A 26410-nucleotide genomic window follows, 5' to 3' on the forward strand; every position below is an offset into this window, starting at 1 on the left:
GTGACAGTCTGGAGATGCCGTGGGGAACGTTCTGCTGTCTGCAACATCCTCCAGCATGATCATATTGGCAGTGGGTCAGTAAAGGTGTGGGGTGGCATTTCTGTGCCTGCCAGAGAGCCTGACTGTCATTAGGTAACAAGATGAGATCCTCGGACACTTTGTGAGACCACATGCTAGTGCGTTTGGCCCTGGGGTCCACCTAATGCGAGATGACACTGGACCTCATGTGGCTGGAGTATGTCAGCAGTTCCTCCATGACAAAGGCATTGATGCTATGGACTGGCCCGCCTGTTCCCCAGACCTGAATCCAATTGAGCACATCTGGGACATCGCGTCTCACTCCATCCACCACAAACTGTCCAGGGGTTGGCGGATGCTTTAGTCTGGGTCTTGGAGGAGATCCTTCAGGAGACCGTCCGCCACCTCATCCCGAGCATGCCCAGGCATTGTAGGGAAGTCATACAGGCATCTGGAGGCCACACACATTCAACTACACACTTCCATGCCATTCAACTACCTGAAGAACAAAGTATTTAATAAGAATAATTCATTCATTCACATCTGGGATGTCCTTTTGGGGGGGGAGGGGGTTAGCAGTGTATGTGTAGTCATTAAAATATCCTTAAGTGTGAACAGTTTGTTTTTTGGTTTTTTTCAGCATTTGACATTACTGCAATGCTTTGACAAAAAACTACTTCACTTAAATAGAACTGCAAAGCTAAATGAAGTATATCAAAATGTGTTTCAGTTTGTTTAGGGGTCTGGCACAAATCCTGCCTTGCAAAATTGTCAAATCAGAATTGTCACCAGTCAACACAGGTGTGTATCCCATTCATATTTGGCTTGACTTTTTTTCAGTTTATTTTTTTTACCTGTCTAAAGTATTGATCAATTAAAATAACTTTTATTCTTACATTCCAGAAAGAAGAAATTTCTGAATATTCAGGGGAAGATGGATTGCCACATTCAGTTCTGGATCAAATATCAAGCGATGATGATGGCAACCACAGCATATCAGAAGAAGAATATGTGCCAGATTCAGAGTCATATGATGAAGATTCAGATGAAGACATCTCATTATTGCCAAGCACATCAAAAGGTCTGCTATGCCAAGATGACATCTCCAAAGCGCATGAACAATCAGATTCAACGAATTTAATCCACAACTTGACAAAGGACAAGCCAGAAGATAAAAGTGAGCTTTGCGAAACTGAATCAGAAAAAATGACTTTAAGTAAAAGAAATTACTGCTATTTTTGTGGCAAACCACAAGCTAAAATTTCCCGCCACCTGAAAACGCACAAAACAGCTCCTGATGTTGTGCATGCATTTTCCCTGCCTAGAGACTCAAACGAGCGTAAAAGCCTGTTAGAGAAATTGAGAAATAAGGGAAATTTTAAGCATAATGCTGCAGTGTTGCATGGTGGAGTGGGACCACTGAAAGTGAAGAGAAGACCCAAGATTAAAGCAGTAGAGGGAAAGTTTGCTTATTGCTTTTATTGTCAAGGGATGTATGTTCGCAAGGATCTTTGGAGACATGTCCGCAGATGTCCTAACAAACCAAAAGATGACACGGATAAAGAACCTGGAAGAACCAAAGTACTCGGCCTGGCTTTAACTCTGGAGTCTCAGTGTTATCCGCAGGTGTCAAGTGGAGTGTGGAAGGTTCTTGCTGTTATGAAACAAGATGAGATTGCCTCAGCTGTGCGAAATGACTTTACTGTTATTCAGTTTGCCCAGTCCCTCTACAATAAACATGGACAAGACCCTACTAAGTATGATTATATACGACAGAAGCTTCGTGAAGCGGGACGTTTGTTGTTGTGTCTGCGTACAGAATTCTCAGTGCATAACATCGAAGAAGCTATTAAGCCTGCTAACTTCCAGAGAGTTGTGCAAGCAGTAAAGAAAGTTTCAGGTTTTGATGAAGAGACACTGTCATACAAAACTCCAAGCCTTGCGCTGAAACTGGGACATACACTGCATAAAATGTCTGACATTATCCATTGTCGTGCCCTCATGACAGAGGATGAAGCCCTAATCAAGTCCACTGATGCGTTCAAGAAGTTGTATGTCTCCAAATGGTCCGAGATGGTGTCTCACCGTGCCTTGAACACATTGAGTGAGGCAAAGTTTAACAAGCCATCAACATTGCCCTTTACAGAAGATGTTCGGATTCTCCATCACTACCTTCAAAAATCTGCAGAAAGTGCCTTTTGCAGCTTGGAGAACGAAGCCACAGCTCAGAATTATGCCCAACTTGCACAAGTTACACTCTCACAAATCATTGTGTTCAATCGAAGACGTTCTGGAGAGGTTTCAAAGATGCGCCTCAAAAGTTTTCTTGAAAGAGACAAAACGGCACTCCACACAGATGTTTCCATGGGGCTCTCAGAAATGGAACAGAGACTCTGTAACTATTTCTGTAGAATAGAAATAATGGGAAAAAGGGACAGAAATGTTCCAGTTCTGCTAACACCAAGCATGCTGGATGCTCTGTCACTACTGGTTAGTAGGAGGCCTGACTGTGGTATTTGTGCCACTAATATCTACCTCTTTGCAAGACCCCGATCAATGAGTCATTACAGAGGAATGGACTCCTTGCGTGTTCATGCACACCAGTGTGGAGCAAAGCACCCTGAGTATCTAAGATCGACACAGCTCAGAAAACATGTTGCCACACTCTCACAAGTCCTTAATTTGAAAAACAATGAACTTGATCAGGTTGCAGATTTCCTGGGTCATGATATCCGCATTCACCGTGAATTCTACAGATTACCAGTTCCCACAACACAGCTGGCCAAGATTTCCAAACTGCTTTTAACACTGGAAAAAGGACATCTTTCCCAGATCCAGGGGAAATCACTGGATGAGATCGAAATTGAAGGTTTGTATTGAAAGGAGCAAATATTAGGGCAGTAGTTGAATATTATGCTTTATCAACAGAATTAAAACCTAAAAGCACAGACCATTCTGTTAAATGTCCATGATTTAAGGTTCTTGAAGTCTGTTGTTTCATCACTTTGCAACATTTGGCAAACTGCAGAGTGGTGGCCTTAAATAGTAAAACTATGTACTGTGGAAAAAGTATAATTTCCAGTATTTGTTCTGTATTTTGTCATCTCGTTGTTAATGTGAGGTTTTTGGGGGGTTTGTGTTTGTGTTGGGTTTTTTTTTCCCACAATTTCTCAGATGAAATTGCATTAAGTGATGCTGAAACAAAGGACAGTGAGAGTGAATCAGATGATGATGACACAGCACTCACAATGTCGGCGTGTGGCACCAGTGAGCCTGTACATGCAGTAGCTGATTCCACAAACACAGCGCAGCTCCAAGACACTGTAGATTGTGGTAAGTTACCACTAGCTTGGTTTCTGTGGATAAAATGTTTGTTACAAATATTAAAACTTAATCAAATTGTGTAATCAGCAGATGAAGAACCACTCATAATGCCTGCAGCAAGTGAGACTGCTGCTCCCTCTGAAGGTAAGGGGTGCAGTTGGTTCTCTAAGCTTATGGACACGTTCTTTGTAATTGCGTTGCAATTCTGTCTCTCTACACCACCACAATGGATTTTAAAATCAAACAATATCCATATGTGTTAAAGTAGACTTCCTGCTTTAATTCTAGGGATTTGACGGAATCATCACATCACAGCCATTATGCATAGTCTATTATTCTCAGAAGCTCAAGGGTAATTGTATAGCTGACAAACAATTTAATGACTGGGTGAGGCCTGTCTACAGACTACTTCATGGGACATACTATGGTGCTTGCATGATGCATTCTCATTATCCAGTTAAGTAAGTAAAAAGGTTGATTCTGTTCATCTGAACGTAGTTTTTTCAGTGGGAGAAATGTTTCGTCACTTAGATGTTTGTGCTTTAAGGTTCTTGAATTGTTCATCATCTATTGTTTCATCACTTTGCAACATATGGCAAACTGCAGAGTGGTGGCAAAAAGTCACTTGGATGAGTGACAAAATGTTTCTCCCACTGAAAACGCTACATCCAGATTAACAGAATCAACGTTTTGGGATTTACTTACCTGGATGATTGAGCATGCATCAAGAGACTTTTATTCAACTTTTTATTCAGTCTTTTATTCACAGTGGAACACTAAATGTTGTCTCATTTTAGAAATTTGATAAATTTTCAAAGAGAATTTTAGCTCGTTTTGATATTGATGGTACCAACACATTTCAGAAGTTAGGACAGGGTAGCATCCATTCTTTTTACAAGCAAATGATTTTTGGGGTTTTTTTTTTGTTTGGTTTGTTTGTTTTAACTACTACTACTACTTTATATATCTTCCAGATAAAAATGCTGCTCAATCCCACAATTCCCGAAGAGCTCCCAAAAACATGTGGTCCAAGGCTGAGGTTGCTGCAGTGATGAGGCATTTTAAAGACCACATAAACGAAGGGAAACTGGCCACCAAAAATGAATGCAGTCATTGCAAATTGGTAGAAGATCCGATGTTGGCAGGAAGAACAGTTCAAAACATAAGAGATTTTGTAAGAAACAGAGGATTAACTGCAAAAAGGCAGAAAAAAATGAACTAAAATAACTGTTTAGCCAGATGTGGTTTTACATCTTGGTCAGATGGCCAAACTGTTGTTAAAACTGAGTTATTGTGCAGCAGGCTGCCTGATGTTCTGTTTAAAAAAAAGTTCTTGTTAATTACAGAAGTCGTTTGTATTTCATAATTTTTTTATTTAATTTATTTAGTTTTTTTGACAGGTTCTTATTTTAATATATTTTTTTTGACAGGTTATATTTAAAATAAAAAAATATAAATGCATATTTTCTCCCCTTAATATTTACCTTTAAACTTCTATATTTTTATATTTCTGTGGTTAGCGTGGGCATTTTTGTCCATAGGGTTAGGGTTAGGGTTAGATTTCTTTTTTATTTATGGTTAAAATTAATGTTCAGATCCATTAATTTTATGGTTAAAATTAATGTTCAGATCCAAGAACACTAATAAAATGATGTCCCAGTAATCCTGTGTCCTGTCAGATGTGTATTCATGGTAATGATGAGCTATTTAATAATGACATCATTGTCCCTTTAAAGTCCCGATATTGGTTTTTTTGGACCTCATAAAACACATCGTTGTCAAGTGGACAATGTCTCCACAAAACACAATAGAGTCTGGTTGGTGTGTATCAGTGTATCTAGACTTCTATAGGGAGTGTATTAGGTCTGAAGTGACCCAAATTTTTTTCAGATTTTTTCGAACACTTTAACCTCGCTCCCTTGGCTCTAAGTCCTCTGGAAACGGTAGTCCCCGTAAACCACCGCCGGGCGGATTGACGTAGTATAGTCCCGCCATACCACATAGACCCGTATGTGTGTGTGTGTGTGTGTGTACGTGAGTGAGTGTGTCTCTCTGTGTGCGTTACTTCCTGATAACAACTGTTTTTAACAACATCCTTGGTCATAAAAAGGGTAGTCTCCCCCACACCCTATATATGGCTCAATTCCTGTATTGGTTCACCATGCACAACACAGGTGAGGCCATAAAGGGCAGGAAGTTTACTAAACAACAAAACAGAACCTTCACATGGGATGTGCCTGTAATAAAACACTACAGCCTCCCCACCATTTGACAGGCTGGGGAGGGGGACAAAGGAATATCTTTGATCACACAGTTTGAAACAATGTAGAGATGGTAAGCATTAAAACGACAGCATTTAACAATTCACTCTAACAGAGATTTTCCATTTTCGTTTAAAAAAACAAAAACAAAAATCCCATCCACACGTGCACTTTTAAAAAAAACATATATGTCTGTCCACATGTAAAGGCTAAAAACAAAATTTTTGCCAATCAGAAGTCTAGAAGCCTGCGAATGGGGATGCACAGTACAGTAGTGCAGTACACCAGACGATTGGTCGTCTACAGTGGGTTTCGGCGCTCCTATTGGCCCGAGTCTACAGTGTCTACGCTCAGCGTAGACTCCGGGCCAATGAAAAGACGTAACGGTCTACAGTCAGCGTAGACGTTGCACTACCGTAGACTCGACTTGTGCGAGGGGGGATGCACAGTACAGTAGTGCAGTAGACCAGACGATTGGTCGTCTACAGTGGGTTTCGGCGCTCCTATTGGCCCGAGTCTACAGTGTCTACGCTCAGCGTAGACTCCGGGCCAATGAAAAGACGTAACGGTCTACAGTCAGCGTAGACGTTGCACTACCGTAGACTCGACTTGTGCGAGGGAAAGACTAAACAGGGTTCTGTACCCTCACAAAACCTTAAGTACTTCCGAAAAGTTTTTGTTTTTCTTGAAAAGCAGCTAATTTTGTGTTACTTTTCAAGTGCCTTTAACATTTCAAATGTTAATAACTAAAGACAGTATTTTGGCTGTTGCGTAGACTCACAACTTAGGAATGAACAAAATGCATACAGCATACATAAATTTAAATTTTATGTATTTATGTATTGTTACGGGTTCGAAATTGAGGATGAGAGTAAAACAATGATAGTCCAGAAGAGGTCGGTCAAACAATTGATTTTAATGCACGCAGCGTGGAGAGGTGCAAACTGCAAAACAGTTGTACATCTCTACCCAAAATACACTCTAGATTGCTTTTATAACATCAGGGTATTGTAACGCCCCTTCTTGCGTTTACAAGCACATAATTTGCATGTACAGAACATTCATGTATTTTAAGAATTAAATGCAACATAGAGGTTCCTCTTTCTGGCATACTCTTCCGAATATGGTGATGATCTAAGGCCTTTGAGGTCACCATGGACTGGACATCCTTCTGTCACCTGTAACTCGGCAAACTCAAATACCACAAGAAGCTGAATACATTCAGGCCTTTGCTCAGCTACTATTTTAGTGTAACAATATACTCAGCATATGAGTTATGATCTCTATATTTAACTCAATCATTTTAAAGTAGTTATAACTGCACCTGTAATAAACATGTTAATATTTGATTATGATAACCCCTATAATATAAATTATAACATAATGCCAGCAGCTTCAATAAACACTTTGATGAAATGATAATTAATGCAATGATAAGATGATGGTTATGTAAAATAATCCCTGTAATTCCACAATTCCCTCTTTTGACGTCTTCCAAAGACGTCACTACACCATTCCCAGGTCCACTACCTTCGCTCTGACCCTCTCTCTGCTACACCTTACTAACCTACTGTGTTCATCTAAGGTTCCTGTCATTATTCAAAGTTGGTTCACAATATCATATCAGGCAAAATCACAAACCCTACTGCCACGTCTGCTTTGTTAAGCTCTTCAGTTAGACTCTGTACCGGTTTGCCAATCTGTGTGTACATGCCTCTACACTTTTAATGTCTAAATTCACATGTGTATGTATGTGCACTTGTATGTCAATCTACATCTATCAGTCAATCATTTTTCAGATATAAGGCGTTAATGTGAGAAATGTTTCCTGACTATTAACTCCTGATACTGGAGGGACTTTCCGGGTTGCCCAACCTCTTAGGTTTGGCCTTTTACACTTTTACTAAAGAAATTTTAACAGAGCCCAAAGAGATTTTTATTTTGCTCCTGTGCTTGACAGGATAAGGGAAGTTGTTTTTTGTTTTGTTTTGAAATTTCCCTTTCTGTGTGTGTGTGTACATAAGTAAGGATATGATAATCAACATAACATCCCTGATTTGCAAATTATTTTCTGCCCCCGCTGCAGGGCCACATCCTGCATCATTTTGTGGTGAGTCTATGTTGGCTAGTTTGATGCAGATATGTAACAGTTGCTTGATTGCATGGATCACTCAGAGTTGCACAGTTTCAAAGTATGTGGAGAGTGTTTTCACAGTTTAAACATAGGTTACTCACATTTCTAGCCTGATTGTTTCCCAATAAAAGTGAAATCAAACATTGCATTTGATTTCACTTATGTATTATCCTGTTCTGGGCTCTATCCATTATATTAACTTTATTTAATCTCAATACTCTTTATGTGTGTGAGCAACGCTTTTAGTCTTATTAAACATAACCCGAGTAAAATGCACACCATCCCCATGTCAGCCTAAATCTCCGCTAAAAAGCACACTTCAAAGTTTTCTATCTGGATTTATGCCTCTTTTGGCTTCAAGCATATACATAACATGCAAAAGTTACTGTTAATGCCAGTTAGACAAGTTTCCATTATCTACAACATTTTGTTTCACCCGGCTCACCCTTACACATTTCCTGTTCACTTATTGCATATTTATCATTAACACCTTTTACCTCAGTAGTTGCTAAGCAGAAACAAAGCAACCTGTGGTCCACCTTTACCCTGTAAAATAAACCCCTGTCATGTTTGTGTCTGTAAGCATGTTTTGCATCCCTTCATTACACTCCACGCCATTCCTGGAAGTTAGGAGCTGTAAAGTTGAAAGCTGCATCAAGTCCAGGCCTCTGGCCTGGCCTATATATAAATCATGTGTGTTTGTAAGCGTGCATGCAATTAACCTGCTATGTTCTCATCTTCCCTCAACATGTATCACCTGGACACTCTCACCAGTGAAGCTTAAAACCTGTTTGGACGGAACATCAACTCTAAACAAGCACAGTTATGCATTGTGTATAAAATTAACTCAACCTGTAAATAGAGACATCACTGTTATGACAAACATAAAATAATACTGTACAACACGTTATTAATACAGTCATCCTAAGGCAGATTATATGATAGCAATAAAAAACCTCTAAATCCCCAATCCGAACAGGTCCTGGTTTTAAATCTTCCATGACTTTCCCTTCAAGTTCTGCTTTCTTAGTACAATAATTAGGTCCTCCTAATCCCATTAAATCTGCCATATTGATTCCTTCATGTGTAAATATCAGACTTCGAGCATCCAAAACTTTACTCAGTCTCGGTTGTGCTAATGATGTCATAATTAACGCCTGCGAGTTCACATATGCCACCACAGTATGTGTAGTCAGAACTTTTAGTGAGTGTTCTCTCCCTACATGTGCTGTTTCCTATATTATTTTGGCAGCCCCTGCTGCATGCTGTGCGCATTTAGGATGCCTTTGCTTCTGTTGGACTCAACCTTATGCTAACCTACATAAGTACCTGTCTTAAGAGAGACCTCTGCACAGCTCAGACGCCAGTTGCAAGAGCTCTCTAACATTAGAATCATCAACCGTGACTTATATAGTGTTATTTCGGTACTTTATACTTCACACATTTTTGAACGTTGTTTATATGGGGAGTTCCTCTTTTTGTGTCTATATTTATTAATATGCCTTGTGCACTAAAACTTCCTGTTTTTCAGTCTGGCTGAGCACTTGTTTGTGAGTAAAAACTGGCCTCTACAAGCCTTCATTATTAAAGTACATAAAACAAGATAATGAGCCGATACACATTACAAATATTTCATATATACAGAGAAAAAACCCAACAATCTTGTGCCCCCTTCTGAGCAAGCACCTTGGCGACAGTGGGAAGGAAAAACTCCCTTTTAACAGGAATAAACCTCCGACAGAACCATGCTCAGGTACGGGCAGCCATCTGCTGCGACCGCTTGGCGTCAGCTAACAGAGACTTCTTTTAACAGAGAGACCTAATACTTAATAATCCACATTTCACTATTTTGTTCTTCGGTTCAGATTTGGATTCCGTATTGTTCTTTATTTATTATTATTTATATTTAGATTGTTTATTGCTAGTCTTGGTTTGTTGTTGTCTGTTTGGGAGCTGACATAGTCTCTATAAATAAACTTCTTTTGGTGGAGTAGCATCAGGAGAGAAGCTCCAGAGAGGCATATAACAAAAGAGATCTCCTCAACGTGTTGTATATTTTCAATATTTCCTTATTATTTTGTCATAAAATAAATCACCCAAATAACTTAAGCTGTGTGACAGCACCTTGCGTTTACGCCGGGCTGTGAGCTGCCCTGAAGCTACACCCCCTTTTACCCCATTTACTTTCTCAATCTTAGTTTAAACTATTCCTGACCTTCTCCTTCTCTCGTCTGATCATCTCAAGTACGTCCTGTACCAAATTTGCTTCCTCTTTTCAAGTCCCACATTTAATTACAAGCTCAAACACATTTGCCTTATATTGCTGTCTCGACGTGTTTCCTGTCAACTTAACAGAGTTATTCTCAGAACTCAGAGCTGAGGTTCCCCTTTTCTAAGTCTGTATGTTCTACAAGAGAGCAAGTCGGTAAACAAGTTTATCATCACAAAGGTTGTTAGGTAAAGATCACGTAGACATTCGCTTAGTAACCCTAAAAGAGCACATTTCATGTAGCTAATCACATATATTAACACCCCCCTTTTTGTGACACATCTCATGTGTTACAAACTCAAAATCCTTCACTCAGGTTAGGCAATTAAAATAAAAGTTTAGTCCTATCACATTATGTATAAATGCTCCGGAGCTTAAACCTGTGTTTAAGGAATGTAATCAAATTAATCATCATGTCAAAATCCCTTCTTGGCTCCATCCACAGCCTGCATCCTTGAAACGTCCTATAAACAAAAGCCTGTGTGTTAACCAGAACATCACCTTTTATACTCACTTTCTCCACTTATGATCCAACCTGTGTTATAAAACAAAACTTAAAACATAACAATTATCAGTCATGTGTCCAACCTTAGTCCAGTCTTTTGTCAGTGTCCAGTCAGTCCAACCTATGATCTGCCTGGTCCGTCCATTCACCTGTCCATTCCCACACATTCACTCACACGCATTAACATCTGGTAGTGGTAGACGTCCGCACAAATAATCACATTTTCCACTTTCAGTAAACTCAGTTAATTTATATACTCATTTATTTTCTTTTTAGTTGTCTCTAGTAAAATAGTTCTTTATACTTTTGGACTGGATTGGCTCGCTGCAATCCTCTTAGACAGGGACCCACAATCTGACCCATTGTAATTCGGAAAAGGTCACCTTACTTTTTGTTCTCCTGAGACTATTGTCGGCGCCGTTATTCATTGTTGTCTTTTGCAGGCCTGCTTAGAACAAAAATGAGAAAAAAAAGAGAGCTGAGTATTAGCTCATCAAAGTACAAAACAAAATCACCTGACAGGTTTTTTCTTTATAAGTGCACTGTTACAAAACCCCTTAAACATGTCCATGTTTATTAAAACTCCCTCTTTAAAAATAAAACAACAACCTCAAAAATCTTCAACATTCTTAAATTTCACCCATACAACACACCCAAACCGTAAAAAGCTTCACCGTTTCGTACACAACAATAACCCTGGTTAAGCACTTTACCATACTCAGATTCAGCCTAACACCTTACAACAATGTGTCAACACTAATTTATAACCTCTTAATCAAATTTGCACCTCTGAACAGTCAACTTCTCCTTTAAGGCCTCAATCACACACACAACAAGCTCCTCTGTCCTCACTCACATAACCTTCCCGAACTAATTCTCATACTGAATCACATCTCAACAACCTAACTTGGCAAAAGAAATACATGTTTAAACTTTATCACATTATTCAATTATTTTCATTTTCTTCCTATACTAATCACTTGTTTTGATCAATCAGTGCAAGAGCACTCCTAAGTCACCCTTTTAAACTACTTCAACCACTTTATTAAACATTCACACCATTCTATCACTCATACAAGTAGCAAGCCGATCTTCATTGCGTATGTTTGTGTGTGCTATTTTGCATATATGGCTTCACAGTCTCACAGACACTTTCCCATTCTCCAGTTAAAGAGTCAGTTTTCTCCGTCCCCCAATCACTAACCCAAATTTTACTTCCCCACCTTAAATCACAGCCCTCCTGGTCTTCCGCCACCAGTTAGGGCTTGCTGTCAGGTTCCTAGACACTGTAAACAATTCAACCAGAAACTTGCATTAACATATCCATTCATGTTAACCTGTACTTTCGTCCGACTCCTGCATCTGGAGAATTGGTCCTTGTCTGCTTTACTCCTGAAAATAACAAACTAAGACATTTTCATTATTATCACGGGTGCCTAAACGACCCATTTCTCTTTTTCTAGTCAAAAATACCAATTATGTCATGTATGTAAGCGTGTTCTTCCTTGCGTTATGTGGTCATGTAAATGCAGTGTAAGCTGTTTTCTTCATTGCATGCCAGGTGGTCATCTTAATTGAGTGTAAGCAGTTTCTTCATTGCATGAGTGTAAGCTGCTTCTTCATTGCATCCTTATGTATTCATTGCATTTTCATGTATTCATATTTAATTTATGCATCTTTTCACTGAGCTCTACATTCAAACTATCTCACTTCTGATTCGTTTCGAAAATAATCTCACATGTAACAATTTGTATATGTATGTTTTCTATTCATTAATATAATTGTCAGTTATTTTAATTATCTTTACCTTTTGTATTGTTTACCTCTTTGTTGTGATGTGGTGGACATCCCTAAACTATCACGAGTTCAGGGTTCAATTTCAATCCAATCATCTCCTATCTTCTCGCAGTCAAACTCGTCCAGCTTCATCTCTCACTGGTCCTTTTCATTCACAGTGTCCTGTTCGGGCTTCAGAGCCCCAGCCAACACAGTGTGTTTCTTCTCTGTTTTGATCTTTCAGTATTTCCTCTTCCTTCAGTCTTATTTTCTTTTGCTCTGTTTTCTTCTCCATCCATCTTTTCAGTCTTTTCTTCCAAGATTGCTCCAAGCTTGGCAAATATGACAGTCAGTGCCTTCAAGCAGACATATCACGCTGTTCTTCACCAGCATGCATGTTGCATCACGTGCTTTCTTCCATGCTGCTGGACTCATCAGTCGTTGTCAGTGTTACTGCTTTCGCCTGCACTGTCTTTTCGCTTCCGTTACTTCTTCACATCCACGATGGTCTATCGGTCTTCATCAGGAAATTGACTGTCCTTTGCGTTTCTTCTCGAGGTCAAGGACAAAGTGAGAGCTCAAGCTGCACAATTTCGAGCCAAAGACTGGCTTATTTTCTCCCAATTCTTTTAATCTACTTTTCTGCTGCTGAACTCAAGGTTCCAATGTTGAGAGAGTCTACCTGTATTGGCACACTAAAGCATATAATTAGTATCATATTCATTTTTATCTTAAAACCTCCCTTTTGCTTCATCTGCCCAGAGTTAAATCTCTCTCTCTACTCTGGGTGCACACTTATCACCGTGAGCTTCCCTTTTATGGGCATGCATTTCCTGTCCCAGACACACACACGGTTTCCTGTTTCTACAGCTTCTGCAGAGACTTCCTTTTAATTTCACAGTCTACAAATAATCAGTAATTCTACTAAATCTTTATCTAAAAACAATATGCCTTCATTTCACTCACACACATTTTAATAGCGCTCTTTCACACATCAGGACAACTAACACTTCTCCACACACATCACCATTCTTTAGGTCAGTTTTGTAGCATCAGTCACACAATCATTTCTTGAGTGGGTGTACTAAGTGCATATACTTATGTGTTTTTAAACAGAAAAATAAACTCAACCTCTCATAACATCACTCAAAGTCAAATATCTTCATAGACCCAAAAGTAAGCATATTATTTCCCTAGTCAAAAGTCAAACCGTTACTCACAGTCATTTTTAATCTCACAGCCTTTGTGTTTTGAGTCATGGTCAGTGGCCCCTATTTCACAGCAAACACGCACCTCTGTTTCAACCAGCCCTGTCTGACCATCCGTTATTGGAGTCAACACAAGACTAAACGTAAAGCCAGTCATATCTCTGCTATCTTCTTCCAAAACTCCATGGTCTGTTTCCTCCATGGAGTGTACAGGTTACATTACAAAACTACATTTGAAAGCCAATCACACACATGCAAAATGAGACAGCAATTTATCCCGTCCACTGGAACTGAATTTCAAAATCCCTGAATGCACTTGCACAGAAGTCCGGAAAGTCCTGTTCGGCGTCAGTGGGATTTAGATTTCTATCCTGCCTACAGTATAATTCCAGGGCCCGAAATATAACAATACTACTACATGCAAAATCTAATAATGCTTCTTCTGATCGCCTTATTACTGAAGTTACTAAAAAGCCGTAATGAATATCTGAAACCACAGCGTGACATCGACAGGTTACGTCATAAACATCCCCTGTCCATGTATATTCAACTACACAATACCCTGAATCCAACATGTGTATTTACACAAACTGTTATAAAATGTTAGTCAAAAAACACGGTGTCAGTACAAAGAGTCAATAAAACACAAGTCCTATTACTTTCAACAAGTATTACGTCGTTCAAGGACGTGTAAAGCAAAACCCATACTCCAATTCTACATGTATCATAAAGTAGTCATCGTATTTAACAACCGTAATGCCAACAAAGTAGAAATAAAAGCAATTCTTCCCTTAAAACACCAATATAAGTCGTCCTTAACCCAGGCTCTGCAGTCAGTCATTAGCCACTCATTAGTAAACAGGAAATGTCACTCTAAATAAGTCACAGGCATCTCATTTACATAGACACAGACACACAATCTCAAAATAACCTGCCTTCTGCAGCCCCCGTGGCAGACACAATCTATATACCAACAGTCAAATTATAATACAGAGACGTCTCATACATCAAATATTTACAAGGCCTTAGATTGCACAACCTACAGAATTTAGACAAAATTTAAATTAACCCTCCAAGGGATAAACTCCAAGTTTTTCATCGTCAATAACAGTCTCAGTTCCAAACTGTATCTGCTCTAATCCCTAAATATCCTACAGAATTTAGACAAAATTTAAATTAACCCTCCAAGGGATAAACTCCAAGTTTTTTATTGTCAATAACCCACTATCAGGTCCAACCTGTGTCTGGTCTAATTGCTAAAGTTCCTAAGTCAATTTAAAAGCGTCCAACGCCCAAGGTCCAACCTTTGCTACCCAAAAAAGCGCAAGTACCGTTCCAAACGGTAAAGTGGTCCAACCACTAGCTATTTTGGAGGTTCCCAAGTTCTCCACGATCGCCAATCGGACTATCCCTTCCAAAGGAAAATCCCGAGCGTCCCCAGGAAATTTGGAGCGTCACCTCCGAGAAATGCGCTTCTTAGAACATCCCACAGTTCCGTTCTACATAAATTTAATTATGTTTTTAAAGACATCCTATGAAACCACCAAACCGACTTTATTGATGTCCAAGCCCAGCTTTATATTCAATTATGACTGTATTACCATACACAGTTTCCAAATTACCTATAATCCTAAATTCAGTAGTCCAACTACTTTAAATTCTCTTTCCTTAGCAGTCCAACTGCATTTCCTTTAATCAGTACTGTCACTTAACCTTACATTATCATTACTTCAACTTCAATTCTCATGAGATTTTCACCAAAATCAAAACAGACCTTTACCAGTAATTTTCAGTGAGTAGACTTTCAATTTTGTCAGAACCAATTCAGCACTGTTTGGAAATAATTCAACAGGTAGTGCCTTACCTTTGAATAAGCCGGCTTATGTCCACTCACTTCGACCACTGACTCGTGTCTGCCTGTTTGAGCACCTTGGACCCTCTCAGTCTCATTCTCCAACTTTTCTCCCTCAACCTCGGCCAATGCACCAAATGTTACGGGTTCGAAATTGAGGATGAGAGTAAAACAATGATAGTCCAGAAGAGGTCGGTCAAACAATTGATTTTAATGCACGCAGCGTGGAGAGGTGCAAACTGCAAAACAGTTGTACATCTCTACCCAAAATACACTCTAGATTGCTTTTATAACATCAGGGTATTGTAACGCCCCTTCTTGCGTTTACAAGCACATAATTTGCATGTACAGAACATTCATGTATTTTAAGAATTAAATGCAACATAGAGGTTCCTCTTTCTGGCATACTCTTCCGAATATGGTGATGATCTAAGGCCTTTGAGGTCACCATGGACTGGACATCCTTCTGTCACCTGTAACTCGGCAAACTCAAATACCACAAGAAGCTGAATACATTCAGGCCTTTGCTCAGCTACTATTTTAGTGTAACAATATACTCAGCATATGAGTTATGATCTCTATATTTAACTCAATCATTTTAAAGTAGTTATAACTGCACCTGTAATAAACATGTTAATATTTGATTATGATAACCCCTATAATATAAATTATAACATAATGCCAGCAGCTTCAATAAACACTTTGATGAAATGATAATTAATGCAATGATAAGATGATGGTTATGTAAAATAATCCCTGTAATTCCACAGTATGTATGTAATTTATTCAAAACCGACGTCGGGATTTATGACAGCGTGCCACGTCCGAAGTTCACTCTGAAGCCTCTGTCTTTCTAAATGGAGGGACAGTAACTATGTGTGTAAAAACTGCAGATAGTAAGATTTAACAGCAACCATATTTTGTCTATATCCGCCATTGCAGAATTTAATCTCATGTAAACAATAACATGGCGCACAGCTTTGACGTTGCATGACTAAATCTCCGTTTTCCTCATCCACACCTAAACGCAAAAACTGAGTTTTTGAAAATCTGTTTTTAGTGATCGAAAACGCTGTTTACATGCGGACGAAAGGTGCAAGCGCATAGAAGAATATGCGTTTTCAAAAATACCCGTGTACGTGTGGACGTTGCCTTAGTATGTGGAGGAATCTGGGACAGATACTTTTAGTTGTCGACTATATTAAAAAAAATAAATAAATTCAAGAGCATCTGAATGTCTGTGAAGGTTCTCAGTCATCCAGGTCATTGTAGTCAAAGGAGTTTGCAAAGAAAAGCGTCTGGACTTCTTTGAGAGCATCTGAACAATTTTTACCATACAGTTCCTATCAATACAGTGCTTTATTCAGTAATACTGCTAAAACAATGTGTCTATTAACCTAAAATACTATACAAAAGTCTTGAGCCACCCCTCATTTCTTAACCTTTTGATTACAAGGAGCCAAACCTTCTTGTTATTTTGAAAGAGGTCTTGAGTAATTATTCTACAGACTTTCTGAGGGCATTTCAGTGCTGTACTTTTGACATGGTTACTTTTTCAAACATTTAGTCTAGGCTTAAAAACTCAGCAGCCCGTAGTGCATTTGCCCACCCTCGGTGTCTCATCCATTAGCTGCTAATGGATGAGACAAACCCACAATGATGATCTGAAGGCCGGACAGTCCTGATTCCCAAGGATCCCCAGAAGGGACTGGTCCCATCCAACTGCTGGTCAATAACCTGCCTCAGCATTACTTGAAACCCTCTGTCAGGCATTGCAATGGTTAAAATGAACAGGCGCATGGAGCAATATACATGGGTGACCCAGAAAGGAATTTGGCAAAAAATGCCAGCTACTGGTAGACAGAGCAGTCGCTTGAGACTGTGTGATCAAGTTGACCAACCTGTGCACTAGATGGATTCACTACAAAACAATCCACTAAAATAACTACAATATCCAGTACAATAACTTAGGCAGGTTATAGGCAGGTAGTCGGATGGTATCACTCTTTCTGGGGACTCAGTGCCTCATACATGAATCCTGAAATGCCTAGAACTGTACAAGATCAACAGGACCCTAAGACCTTTGTTTAGGAATTTGATGGGAATGTGGCTAGAGGCCAACTCAAGCTGATTGCACATTTCGCCATCAAGTGCAGGATTTACTAAAGAGATGCTCTGTCCCCACTGCTGTTCCGCATAGGCCTGAACCTCCTCAGCCAGATCATTAACAAGACTGGCTATGGGTAACAACTACAGAATGGAGCAGTCAATAGCCACCTCCTCTCCATGGATGACATCAAGCTGTATGCCATGAGTGAATGAGACATCAACTCACTGATCAACACCATTAGGATGTAGAGCAACGATATCAGAATGTCATTAGAGTTGGAGAGGTCTAGTCAGATGGTAAATGAGAACCATGACGAGGTGCTAAGAAAGCAACAACCACCAAATGCCCTGCCCATGATCAGATACCTCGCTGCTGACATCAACTAAAGATATCTCCTGACCATTCATGGAGGGTTTTACCCCAAATCCAGCACCGTGTATGCTAAGTAGAAGAAAGGAGGGTGAGTACTGGTGATCCAGGACTGGTGATCCACGATCCAGGATGGACCTGCCTGTTAAGCAGGACATACATGGAACGGCATAACCAAGTGGCCAGCATAGTATTAGAGATGGACCGATCCGATATTATGTATCGTATCCGTCCGATACTGACCTAAATTACTTGATCGGATATCGGAGAGAAATGAAAAATGTAATCCGATCCGAAGTATCACAAAATCCCCTCACAAAACGCGCTACTTGGCGTAACCCAGCTCAGCGCATCGGAGCAGTATGTGTCATGTGATAGAGCGGCTGTTGTCTGCGAGACAGTGGTCTGGTTGAGCATTTGGAGCCTCGCTATGTGCTTCCAAACCGCGGCGTTTCATCTCAGAGAAAACTATCCCAAAGAAGTAAAGCAAGTGTGTAAGTGCATCTCTGAATGTTTGCATAGTTTTTCCACGTTAAGCTTAACAACTGATATATGAAGCCACAGTTGGACTGGCCATCGGAGTTCCATATTGAGGCAAAAAGGAAGCGATTTGTCCCGTTCTTCAGCTAGAATGGGGGAAAAAAAAAAAAAGGCACAAAGCTGGAGTTATTCTGTCTGTGCTGCACAGCTGCCTCTTCTTCTCTCATTCTCTCCCCCTCCCTCCCCTGTTGCTACTTCAATCATGAAACTGATCAGTGATCAGCTGGTTGGCTTTTCTGTCGCAAGTCCCGTCTTACTTGTTTGTTTATCGCCCACCGTTTGGATATGTGGTGAGAGGGAAACATGAAAATGAAACCAGGAGATGTCCTTACTGAATTATCAGCTGGACAGTGATAGACAAACAAGTTTACCTTTTAGGTGACATGAATGAGTTGAAGGGAAGTTATGAACTGTTTCTGAGAGACAAATAACACCAGGATCCTTTTCTAAGTAGCTGACAGCTGGTAATTGTGCAGGGGCGGCTCTAGCAAAGTTTTGCCAGGGGGGCAGGTAGGGCATTAACAGGGAAAGGGGGGCACAAAGGAATACTTTTGTTTGTTTTCATTTCATTTAAAATGACTAACTTTTAATAAATAATTATCTGAATCTTACAACCAAAGTGGTCATCTGATTAAATGTATAGAAATCCATTATTGTATATAGTAACTATTAAGTCTAATATATACCCTAGTAAGCTATAGTACTTTTTCCTTTGTGACGGTACCATCTGTGCAGTCTGCAATTCTGTTGAAGAAAGATGTTGAATCTATATAAATATTGTAGAAAAATAATTGATTTCTGTGCATTTGTTTTACACGTGCATTAAATCAAAGTTGATTATGTCGATTAAGCATTGTGAGGTGGAGGGTGGGGGGCGGATCCCTAATATTTTTGCTGGGAGTTTGCAACCCTATTAGTTAGGTTGTTTAATATTTCTGCTAAGTACTCTTTAAGATACCAGAATAGGGATGATGGTGTAGGTTTAAGTTTATTAGATTGATCAGTTTTGCTAAACTATAAAAGATTTTGGGTGCAGTGTATTTTTTGCATACGAGTATAACAGAATAGCTTTAGTTTTTTGTTTTTTTTAAACTTGAGTATGAACTTATACAAAATGCAGCAAGATATTTATAAAAAACAGTTTTATTGATTACAAAATACACTATATCGGATTCATATCGGTATCGGCAGATATCCAAATTTATGATATCGGTATCGGACATAAAAAAGTGGTATTCTGCCTTCTCTACATAGTATACAAGAACATCTGTGCAGAGTATGGCCTGGAAGTCCTGAGGTCAAAATGGGACACGAGTGGTTCAGAAGAGACCAAAGGTTTTAGTGAAACTAAGGCTTGGGGGTTTGGTGAAAGGTTTGGTGAAACGGGGGCAGAGAGTGGTCGAGAAGGACCGAACTAAGATCCTATGGGATTTTCAGATACTGAGAGACAAACTGGTGATGGCTAACCAACCAGACAGTGGTGGACAAGCAGAGGAATCAGAGGAAGATGGCTGTCGTGATAAATGCAGCGATACTGAATGATAGCAACATCAGGGAGAAGGAACACAAGAACCTGGAGAAATACCAAGGGCTGAGAGAAAAAGTCAAGAAGGTGTGGAGGGTGAAGGTAACAGTGGTCCTACTGGTAATCTGAGCACTAGGTACAGTGACCCCAAGCTAGAGGAGTGGCTCCAGCAGATCCCAGGAACAACATCGGAGATCTCTGTCCAGAAGAGCGCGATCCTAGGAACAGCTAAGATACTGTGCAGGACCCTCAAGCTCACAGGCCTCTGGTAGAGGACCCAAGCCTGAAGGATAGACCACCCACAGGGGCGAGAGGGGAATTTTTTTTTTTAATTTACTGGTGGAATGACAAAGTTTTTGTTTTTGTTTTGTTTTGTTTTTTAAATGGAATAGTAACGGTGAGCATTCAGCATTTTTGTAGTGCCCCATGTTTGCTTATTTTTTTAAAATGCATTTATTTATCATTTATATATTTGCATGCAGTTGTTTTCAAATGTGTGTTATGTGTTTATATGTTATTTTATTTTTATTAATTTATTAATATTTCAGTGCGTTGAAAACTGTGTATTTTTATGTCAGGTCCTTTATTGGTCACTGCCACGTGCCAGGCAATTTTCAGTTTCTTTTTTTTCCTGCTCATATTCTTAATTTTTGTGAAATGCTGTGTTTTGTTTTGTCAGTCAAATTGGCTTTTACTTCTGTGTGATAAGTGCAAAAAAAGAAAGAAAGAAAAGACACTCAAAATAACCAGATTGACTTCTGCTTGGTAATAACTACCTGTCTCCACTCGTATCTTTATTTTGCTGCAATGTTCACTTTCCCTACTACCACCAGTTGGAGGCTTTCTACTCCATCTTCACCACAGAGCAACAAGACCATGTTAAGTCGGTGGAGTATCTGCGCAGCAACTTCAGGCCCATCCAGAGCTTAGATAACCGGCACGTCTTCAAGTCTGCAGTAAAAGACGCCTGGTTGCCTGACCTAAATGACAGCGGCAGCAACCCGTATGGCACGGAGGCTTCCAAAGGTAGGATGTTCACACTTTAAGTATACATTTTTTGTTTTTTATATTACCTATTCATATTCATTGACTTAATTTATATAAAAGGAGGTATCGGTATTTACATCTGTAGTTTCAATCTATGCTTGGATTAAAGTAAGGGAAAATGCTACCTTGGGTCAGGTACTTGTACTAGCTTAAACAGCTACATTTCCCTCGCTGCTATGAACTGAGCTGAACTGAGCTGAGAGTCCAAAGTGCGGAGAACCAATCTGAAGAAATAAAGAGTGAAATCCCAGGCAGAGCAGCTCAATCTTATTGTTTTTAGGCCAAGTGGAGCAGACTGAGGTTTGGTTTGATGACACTGAGGCAGATGTGGACAAGGTGATAAACTTTCAGTGTTCTACTTTTACAATAATTAATTGATTAAAGCATTTCTTATGGCATTGTATCCAGCTGTAGGCAAATAAAAAATGTAGATAATATCCTGTTTTATGTTTCACAGTGAGTGATCTGTTTTTTTTTAATCCTCTTTGTTTTAGCATAGCTAACTCAACTAATTCCCCAAAATAAATTGTCATTTTTTTCAATGTTCATCTTAATGTCTTAACTTTGTAACTGTTGTTAGTTTTTGCAGGATAGAGTCAAAATGACACATCCTGGTGGTTCTAGGGTTGTTTGAAATGTTGGCATTGACCCTCTCTTAGTGCTTGGTTCTATCACTTGGTCTCCCCGGTGATCTATACAGAATTCCTAATCTGCTAAAATATATCCTCACATCATTCTTCCATGGTCATGATTCTTAATGTTAATAAATGAAGTATATGTACAGATTGTCTTTTCTTTGTGTGTGCTTTTGGATTATCTGTCTTTTTAGTACTAATTCTGTTAACTCTCCTAACATAAGGCAGTGGGAGGCACACTGGTCAACCTCCCACTCCCACCTCATTACCAGTCAAAGAATGCTACAACGTTGTGCAGAGTTTGTGTATGCATGCTGTGTGTTTGTGAATGTGCTTGTTTTTCTCTGTGGATTTATAAGTCTGCATATGAGGCCTAGCATCTGTTTACTGTCATCTGTCCCTAAAGAGTTTGTCCCCAACCTTCCTTCAGGTACAGTTCCATATGGTCCACAAGGAAAGTATATATGCTAGACATACACAAACCCACATACGCGTGTGTTTTCCTGGCACATTATGCTTGCTCGTGTAGGATGTCCTTGAGTGCTGCTATGAGACATTTTCTGTATGCAAAGAAGAAATGCAGATCAGGAGGAGGGAAGACAGCTGGGTGGAAAAGTGTAGAATTGCAGTTAAAATGAAAATAACAGGTACAGCTGTCTAAACCGCTTATTAATGCAAATATCTAATCACCCAGTTACATGGCAGCAATTCAGTATATTTAGGAAGGAAGAACATAGTTAATACTTTCTACTGAAATTCAAACCAAGCATTAGAATGGAGAAAAAATCCGATCTAAGTGACTTTGAATGTAGCATGTTTGTTTGTGTCAGAGTATTGTATGAGTATTTTGGAAACTGGTGATCTACTGGGATTTCTCACACAACCATCTTGAGGGTCTTTATAGCAGGTGATTTTAAAGAGAGAAAATATTCAGTGACTGGTACTTCAATTTGATCAAATTTTCAAGTGAGCTTCATTTACATTGCGCCAATTCAGAAGAACAATTGCCTCAGAGCACTTTAAATTGTAAGGTAAAGACCTACTACCTGAGCAGGAAGCCAACAATCACCGACCCCCTACGAGCAAGCACTTGGCAACAATGGGAATGACGTGGGAAAGAAAAACTCCTTTTTAATAGGAGTTTTTCTCCTATTCTAACTCTGGCAGAACCATGCCCAGTTAGGGGCAGCCATCCACTGTGATAACTGGGGGTGAAGAGAAAAATAAGAGAGCAGAGAAAGACAGGTTAAAAGGCAAACTATAAGAAAGCGAGCCAGAGTTTATTAATTGTTAATAATTACATGTAGTAGTGGTGTATAAACTAGAGATGAAACCATACCACTTTTTTATGTCTGATACTGATATCATAAATTTGGATATCTGCCGATATGAATCCGATAGTCTTTTATAATCAATAAAACTGTTTTTTGTAATGTCTTGCTGCAGTTTGTATTTGTACTCAAGTTTAAAAAAACAAAACACAGGTATAACAGAATAGCTTTAGTATGCAAAAAATACACTGCACCCAAAATATTTTATAGTTCAGCAATACTGATCTTTTTATTTAAGCTTTTAGCAGAACTTTAAATCTAAAATTTAAATTTAAAATGCAATTTTATGCAGATTTCAAAAACAAAAAAAATGGAAATGCAATATAATAATAATAATAATAATAATAACTAGAAAGCGAAAATTTCAGAAGAAATTTTAAGTGTGCCTATGCCGCTGCTAATCAGTGTAGTTTGCCATTAATACGGCTGCTTAGGGCAAAACTCAGAAGAGCAGCCATTCTCCACCATGAACTATGGTAAAAACAAACACCGCTCACACTTCACAGATGACAGTTTACAGTTTTGTTTAAAGATGAAGTTACTTCGTACAGCGCCGATTTGCAGACGCTGTGCACACAGGTTCATGAGCAGAAGTCCCATTGTACCACGGCAGACCCGACAATGTTTGCATGAACACGCTTTGAAGCATTACGTTATGGACCACTTTTCACACATGGTTGGTTTACCCACACAGCCGGCTGTAGCTTTTCAACTCACAGACCGACACACACCCAAAAAGCAGCCAAGAGAGCACAGACTACGCCCGAGAGGCGTGATTGCAGATGCCGCTCAGGTGGGTCCACCTCCCCTGCAGCGGCACTGCAGACCACGCCCCGCCACACACATCAAACACGTAAAATAAATATTTATGCACTTTCACATTCACTTTTTGTTTTTTGTTATTTTTACACAGTGTTCTGAATGATGAACAATGGTCTACAGCCAATCTTGTGTATTATTATACAAACTTTGGTTGTAAGATTCAGATAACTATTTAATAAAAGCTAAATATTTTATATGAGAGTAAGAAAGAAAAGTATATGAATAAAATAAAGTTCAACGTCAGTAACTTAGCGCGCACACAGCTGTATAGAAACTCCCGTCGTGCTAGCTAGCACGACGTTGTGCTGACCTTTTACGATTGTAAAAGGTCAGCACAACGAAAATAAACTACACCTAAACTCGGTTTATATCTGACCCAAATAGAGTGCAGTTCATAACTTCTTACCTGAAATTCAGTTCACCTCACGCTCCTGCCTTAGGTTTCCCTGATCCACGATTGACCTCCGCGTTAGCTACCACCGGTCGATCGGCGGTTGCCTCGCCGCCTCGTATGTCTCATTCCCCGCATGTTCTTTCTGACACACACCGGTGGAAAGCTGCCCTCGGTTGTAGCTCCGCGTTAGCCAAGACCAAACAACTCAGTTATTCTTTCCACATCGACCAGCATCATCGGCCCATATAAATGAAAAATAAGTCCAGCTAAGACACAGACTGTTGGCGAGCGATCGGGTGATGAAACGAGCGTCAGCAGTCTCAGTGTAAGCTAAGCCCGGGTGCTCGAAGGGTCGCTAGCTAGCGGCACTAGCTAGCTACGCTAGCCACGCTAGCTAGTTAGCCGACTAGCAGCAACATCGTCAGAGAAATGTTGCTAATATGGGATGTCTTGATAAAACGAGCAGATATTTGAAGTTTACACACCTACATTCTCGCCTGAAAATATCTTAAAAATTTATTTTGTGACCTAGAAACACTAATAAAAGACATTTAAAACGAAGACGTGTCCGCCATTGTTTAACTCGGCAGAGGTGTGCTATGAATTGTGGGATATGGAGTTTTCCACCAAGCATTGCGGTATTCAATGGTTCGCGCAACCTTAAAACTTCCAATGGTTCCTGAAAGCAGCGAGGCTGTGCGCGCCATTGATATTGTCGTCATTACGGTATCCAAATAAGGGTAGACAGGATGTACCACTCCCTGCATACCACTAGAGAGAGCCAACACACCACAAATGAAGTTTGAAATTTGTTTCAGTGGGACCAAAAGATGGAGCCAACACACCACAAATGAAGCCTGTTTCTATGGCGCCAAAAGAAGAATCTTTCTAAATTTGCACTAAAATATTAATATTTAAAAAAACTATAAAAGTCATGAACACCAAAAGTCATACCATACTAGTCCAGCTCCAGCCGCACAAAATGATCTAACATATGTAACCCTATTGTCAAAACTGTGCGGCAGATAAGCGCGGGAAAATTTTCACTAAAATATTAATATTTAAAAAACTATAATAGTCATAAACACCAAAAGTCATAGCACACCATTCCAGATCCAGCCACACAAAATGAGGTAACATATATGAAGCTTGTCTCAAAACTGTTGGGTGAGTTACGCGGCGAAATTTAGGCGGAAAAAGGAAAATAATAAGAACTAGAAAAATTTGCATTTCCTGCAAAAATGCTGTGTGGATGCCTTAACGCTGAAGCTGTCTGCTGAAAAGCTGAAAAAGATGAACAGTTGCAAAAAGTTGTATGGTGGTGAAAAAAGAAAACATTGCCCTGAGCAGGATTCAAACCTGGCCCTCCTGGGCTCAAGGCAGCTACTCATCTCACTGACCCAAAGTCATTCTCAAAAAGAAGAGGTGGAGAGACGGACAATTCTGCTGAAATGAGAAGAAGCTGCAGAGAATTGTGCTGATAAGAGGACAAAAAGGCTGATAATTTTGCAGAAAAGAGGTGAATCAGCAGAATTTCTGCTGAAAAGAGGTAAAGAAGCAGAAAGTTGCGCTGAAAAGAGATGAATCAGCAGAATTTCTGCTCAAAAGTGTATTTTCTGAAAACAGCTGAGATTTGTGCTGATTTGTGAAAAGGCTGAAAATTTTGCAGAAGAGGTGAATAAGCAGAATTTGGGCTGAAAAGAGGTGCAAATTCTGCTGAAAAGAGTTCAATCAGCAGAATTTCTGCTGAACTCTTTTCAGAATTCTGCTGAAAAGATGTTTTTGCTGAAAATAGTTGAAAAAGCTGGGATTTGTGCTGAAAAGTGGTGAAAAAACTTAAAATTTTGCTGAAAAGGGGTGAAAAAGCTGAAATTGAGTTAAAAAAGTTTAACTGTTAACTGAAAAATTTTTTTGCCACAAGCGGGATTTGAACCCGGGCCTCCCAGTCTGAGAACGGCTGCTCATCTCACTGAGCTAAAACACAGCTCAGCCCAGCGAGCAGAAACAAGTGACCACATTGATAATGTGTTCCATTCATTTCAATGGGCAAAAATATTGCATAAAAAATTCAATATCTCAAAAAGTATAGAAGTTATGAGCACCAAAAGTCATAGCACACATTAGCAGAAAGAGCAGAATTTTTTAAAGTTTGAACGGTGAAAATCGGCTGAAAACTGAGGGAGTAGTTAATCGGCAAAGAACGGAGCAACTAGAAGAATAAAGATAAAGAATAAAGAGAAACAGGAAAACAATAGTGTGGATGCCTTGAGGCATCCACACAACTAGAAAA

General features: G+C 39.5%; 2 protein-coding genes across 3 annotated transcripts in view; both read left to right on the plus strand.

Annotated features, from left to right (window-relative positions):
• Window positions 1–26410, plus strand: part of LOC134628176 (receptor-type tyrosine-protein phosphatase gamma-like) — a 470111-nt gene that overhangs the window by 311730 nt on the left and 131971 nt on the right. The window contains exons 8-9 of one of the 2 annotated variants that reach the window (XM_063474903.1): window positions 7690–7713; window positions 20725–20917. In XM_063474903.1, coding sequence (XP_063330973.1) covers window positions 7690–7713; window positions 20725–20917 — 217 coding nt within the window. The remainder of the gene's footprint in view (window positions 1–7689; window positions 7714–20724; window positions 20918–26410) is intronic. The other variant, XM_063474904.1, reaches the window with a different exon arrangement.
• Window positions 1510–3652, plus strand: LOC135933063 (uncharacterized). The gene is made up of 4 exons (XM_065470945.1): window positions 1510–2887; window positions 3193–3351; window positions 3430–3486; window positions 3631–3652. Exons 1-4 carry the CDS (start codon window positions 1510–1512, stop codon window positions 3636–3638), a joined length of 1602 nt encoding a protein of 533 aa, XP_065327017.1. The 3' UTR covers window positions 3639–3652.

The sequence above is a fragment of the Pelmatolapia mariae genome, linkage group LG5 (genome assembly GCF_036321145.2).
Source record: "Pelmatolapia mariae isolate MD_Pm_ZW linkage group LG5, Pm_UMD_F_2, whole genome shotgun sequence".
In the NCBI taxonomy this organism is placed as follows: Eukaryota; Metazoa; Chordata; class Actinopteri; order Cichliformes; family Cichlidae; genus Pelmatolapia; species Pelmatolapia mariae.

What these genes read in the sequence shown, in the direction of transcription:
- LOC135933063 (XM_065470945.1), top strand. Translation starts at nt 1,510, where the DNA reads ATGTATGTTCGCAAGGATCTTTGGAGACATGTCCGCAGATGTCCTAAC. An exon ending in GGATGAGATCGAAATTGAAG is followed by an intron (nt 2,888 to 3,192) that starts GTTTGTATTGAA and finishes ACAATTTCTCAG; the next exon opens with ATGAAATTGCATTAAGTGAT. An exon ending in CCAAGACACTGTAGATTGTG is followed by an intron (nt 3,352 to 3,429) that starts GTAAGTTACCAC and finishes TTGTGTAATCAG; the next exon opens with CAGATGAAGAACCACTCATA.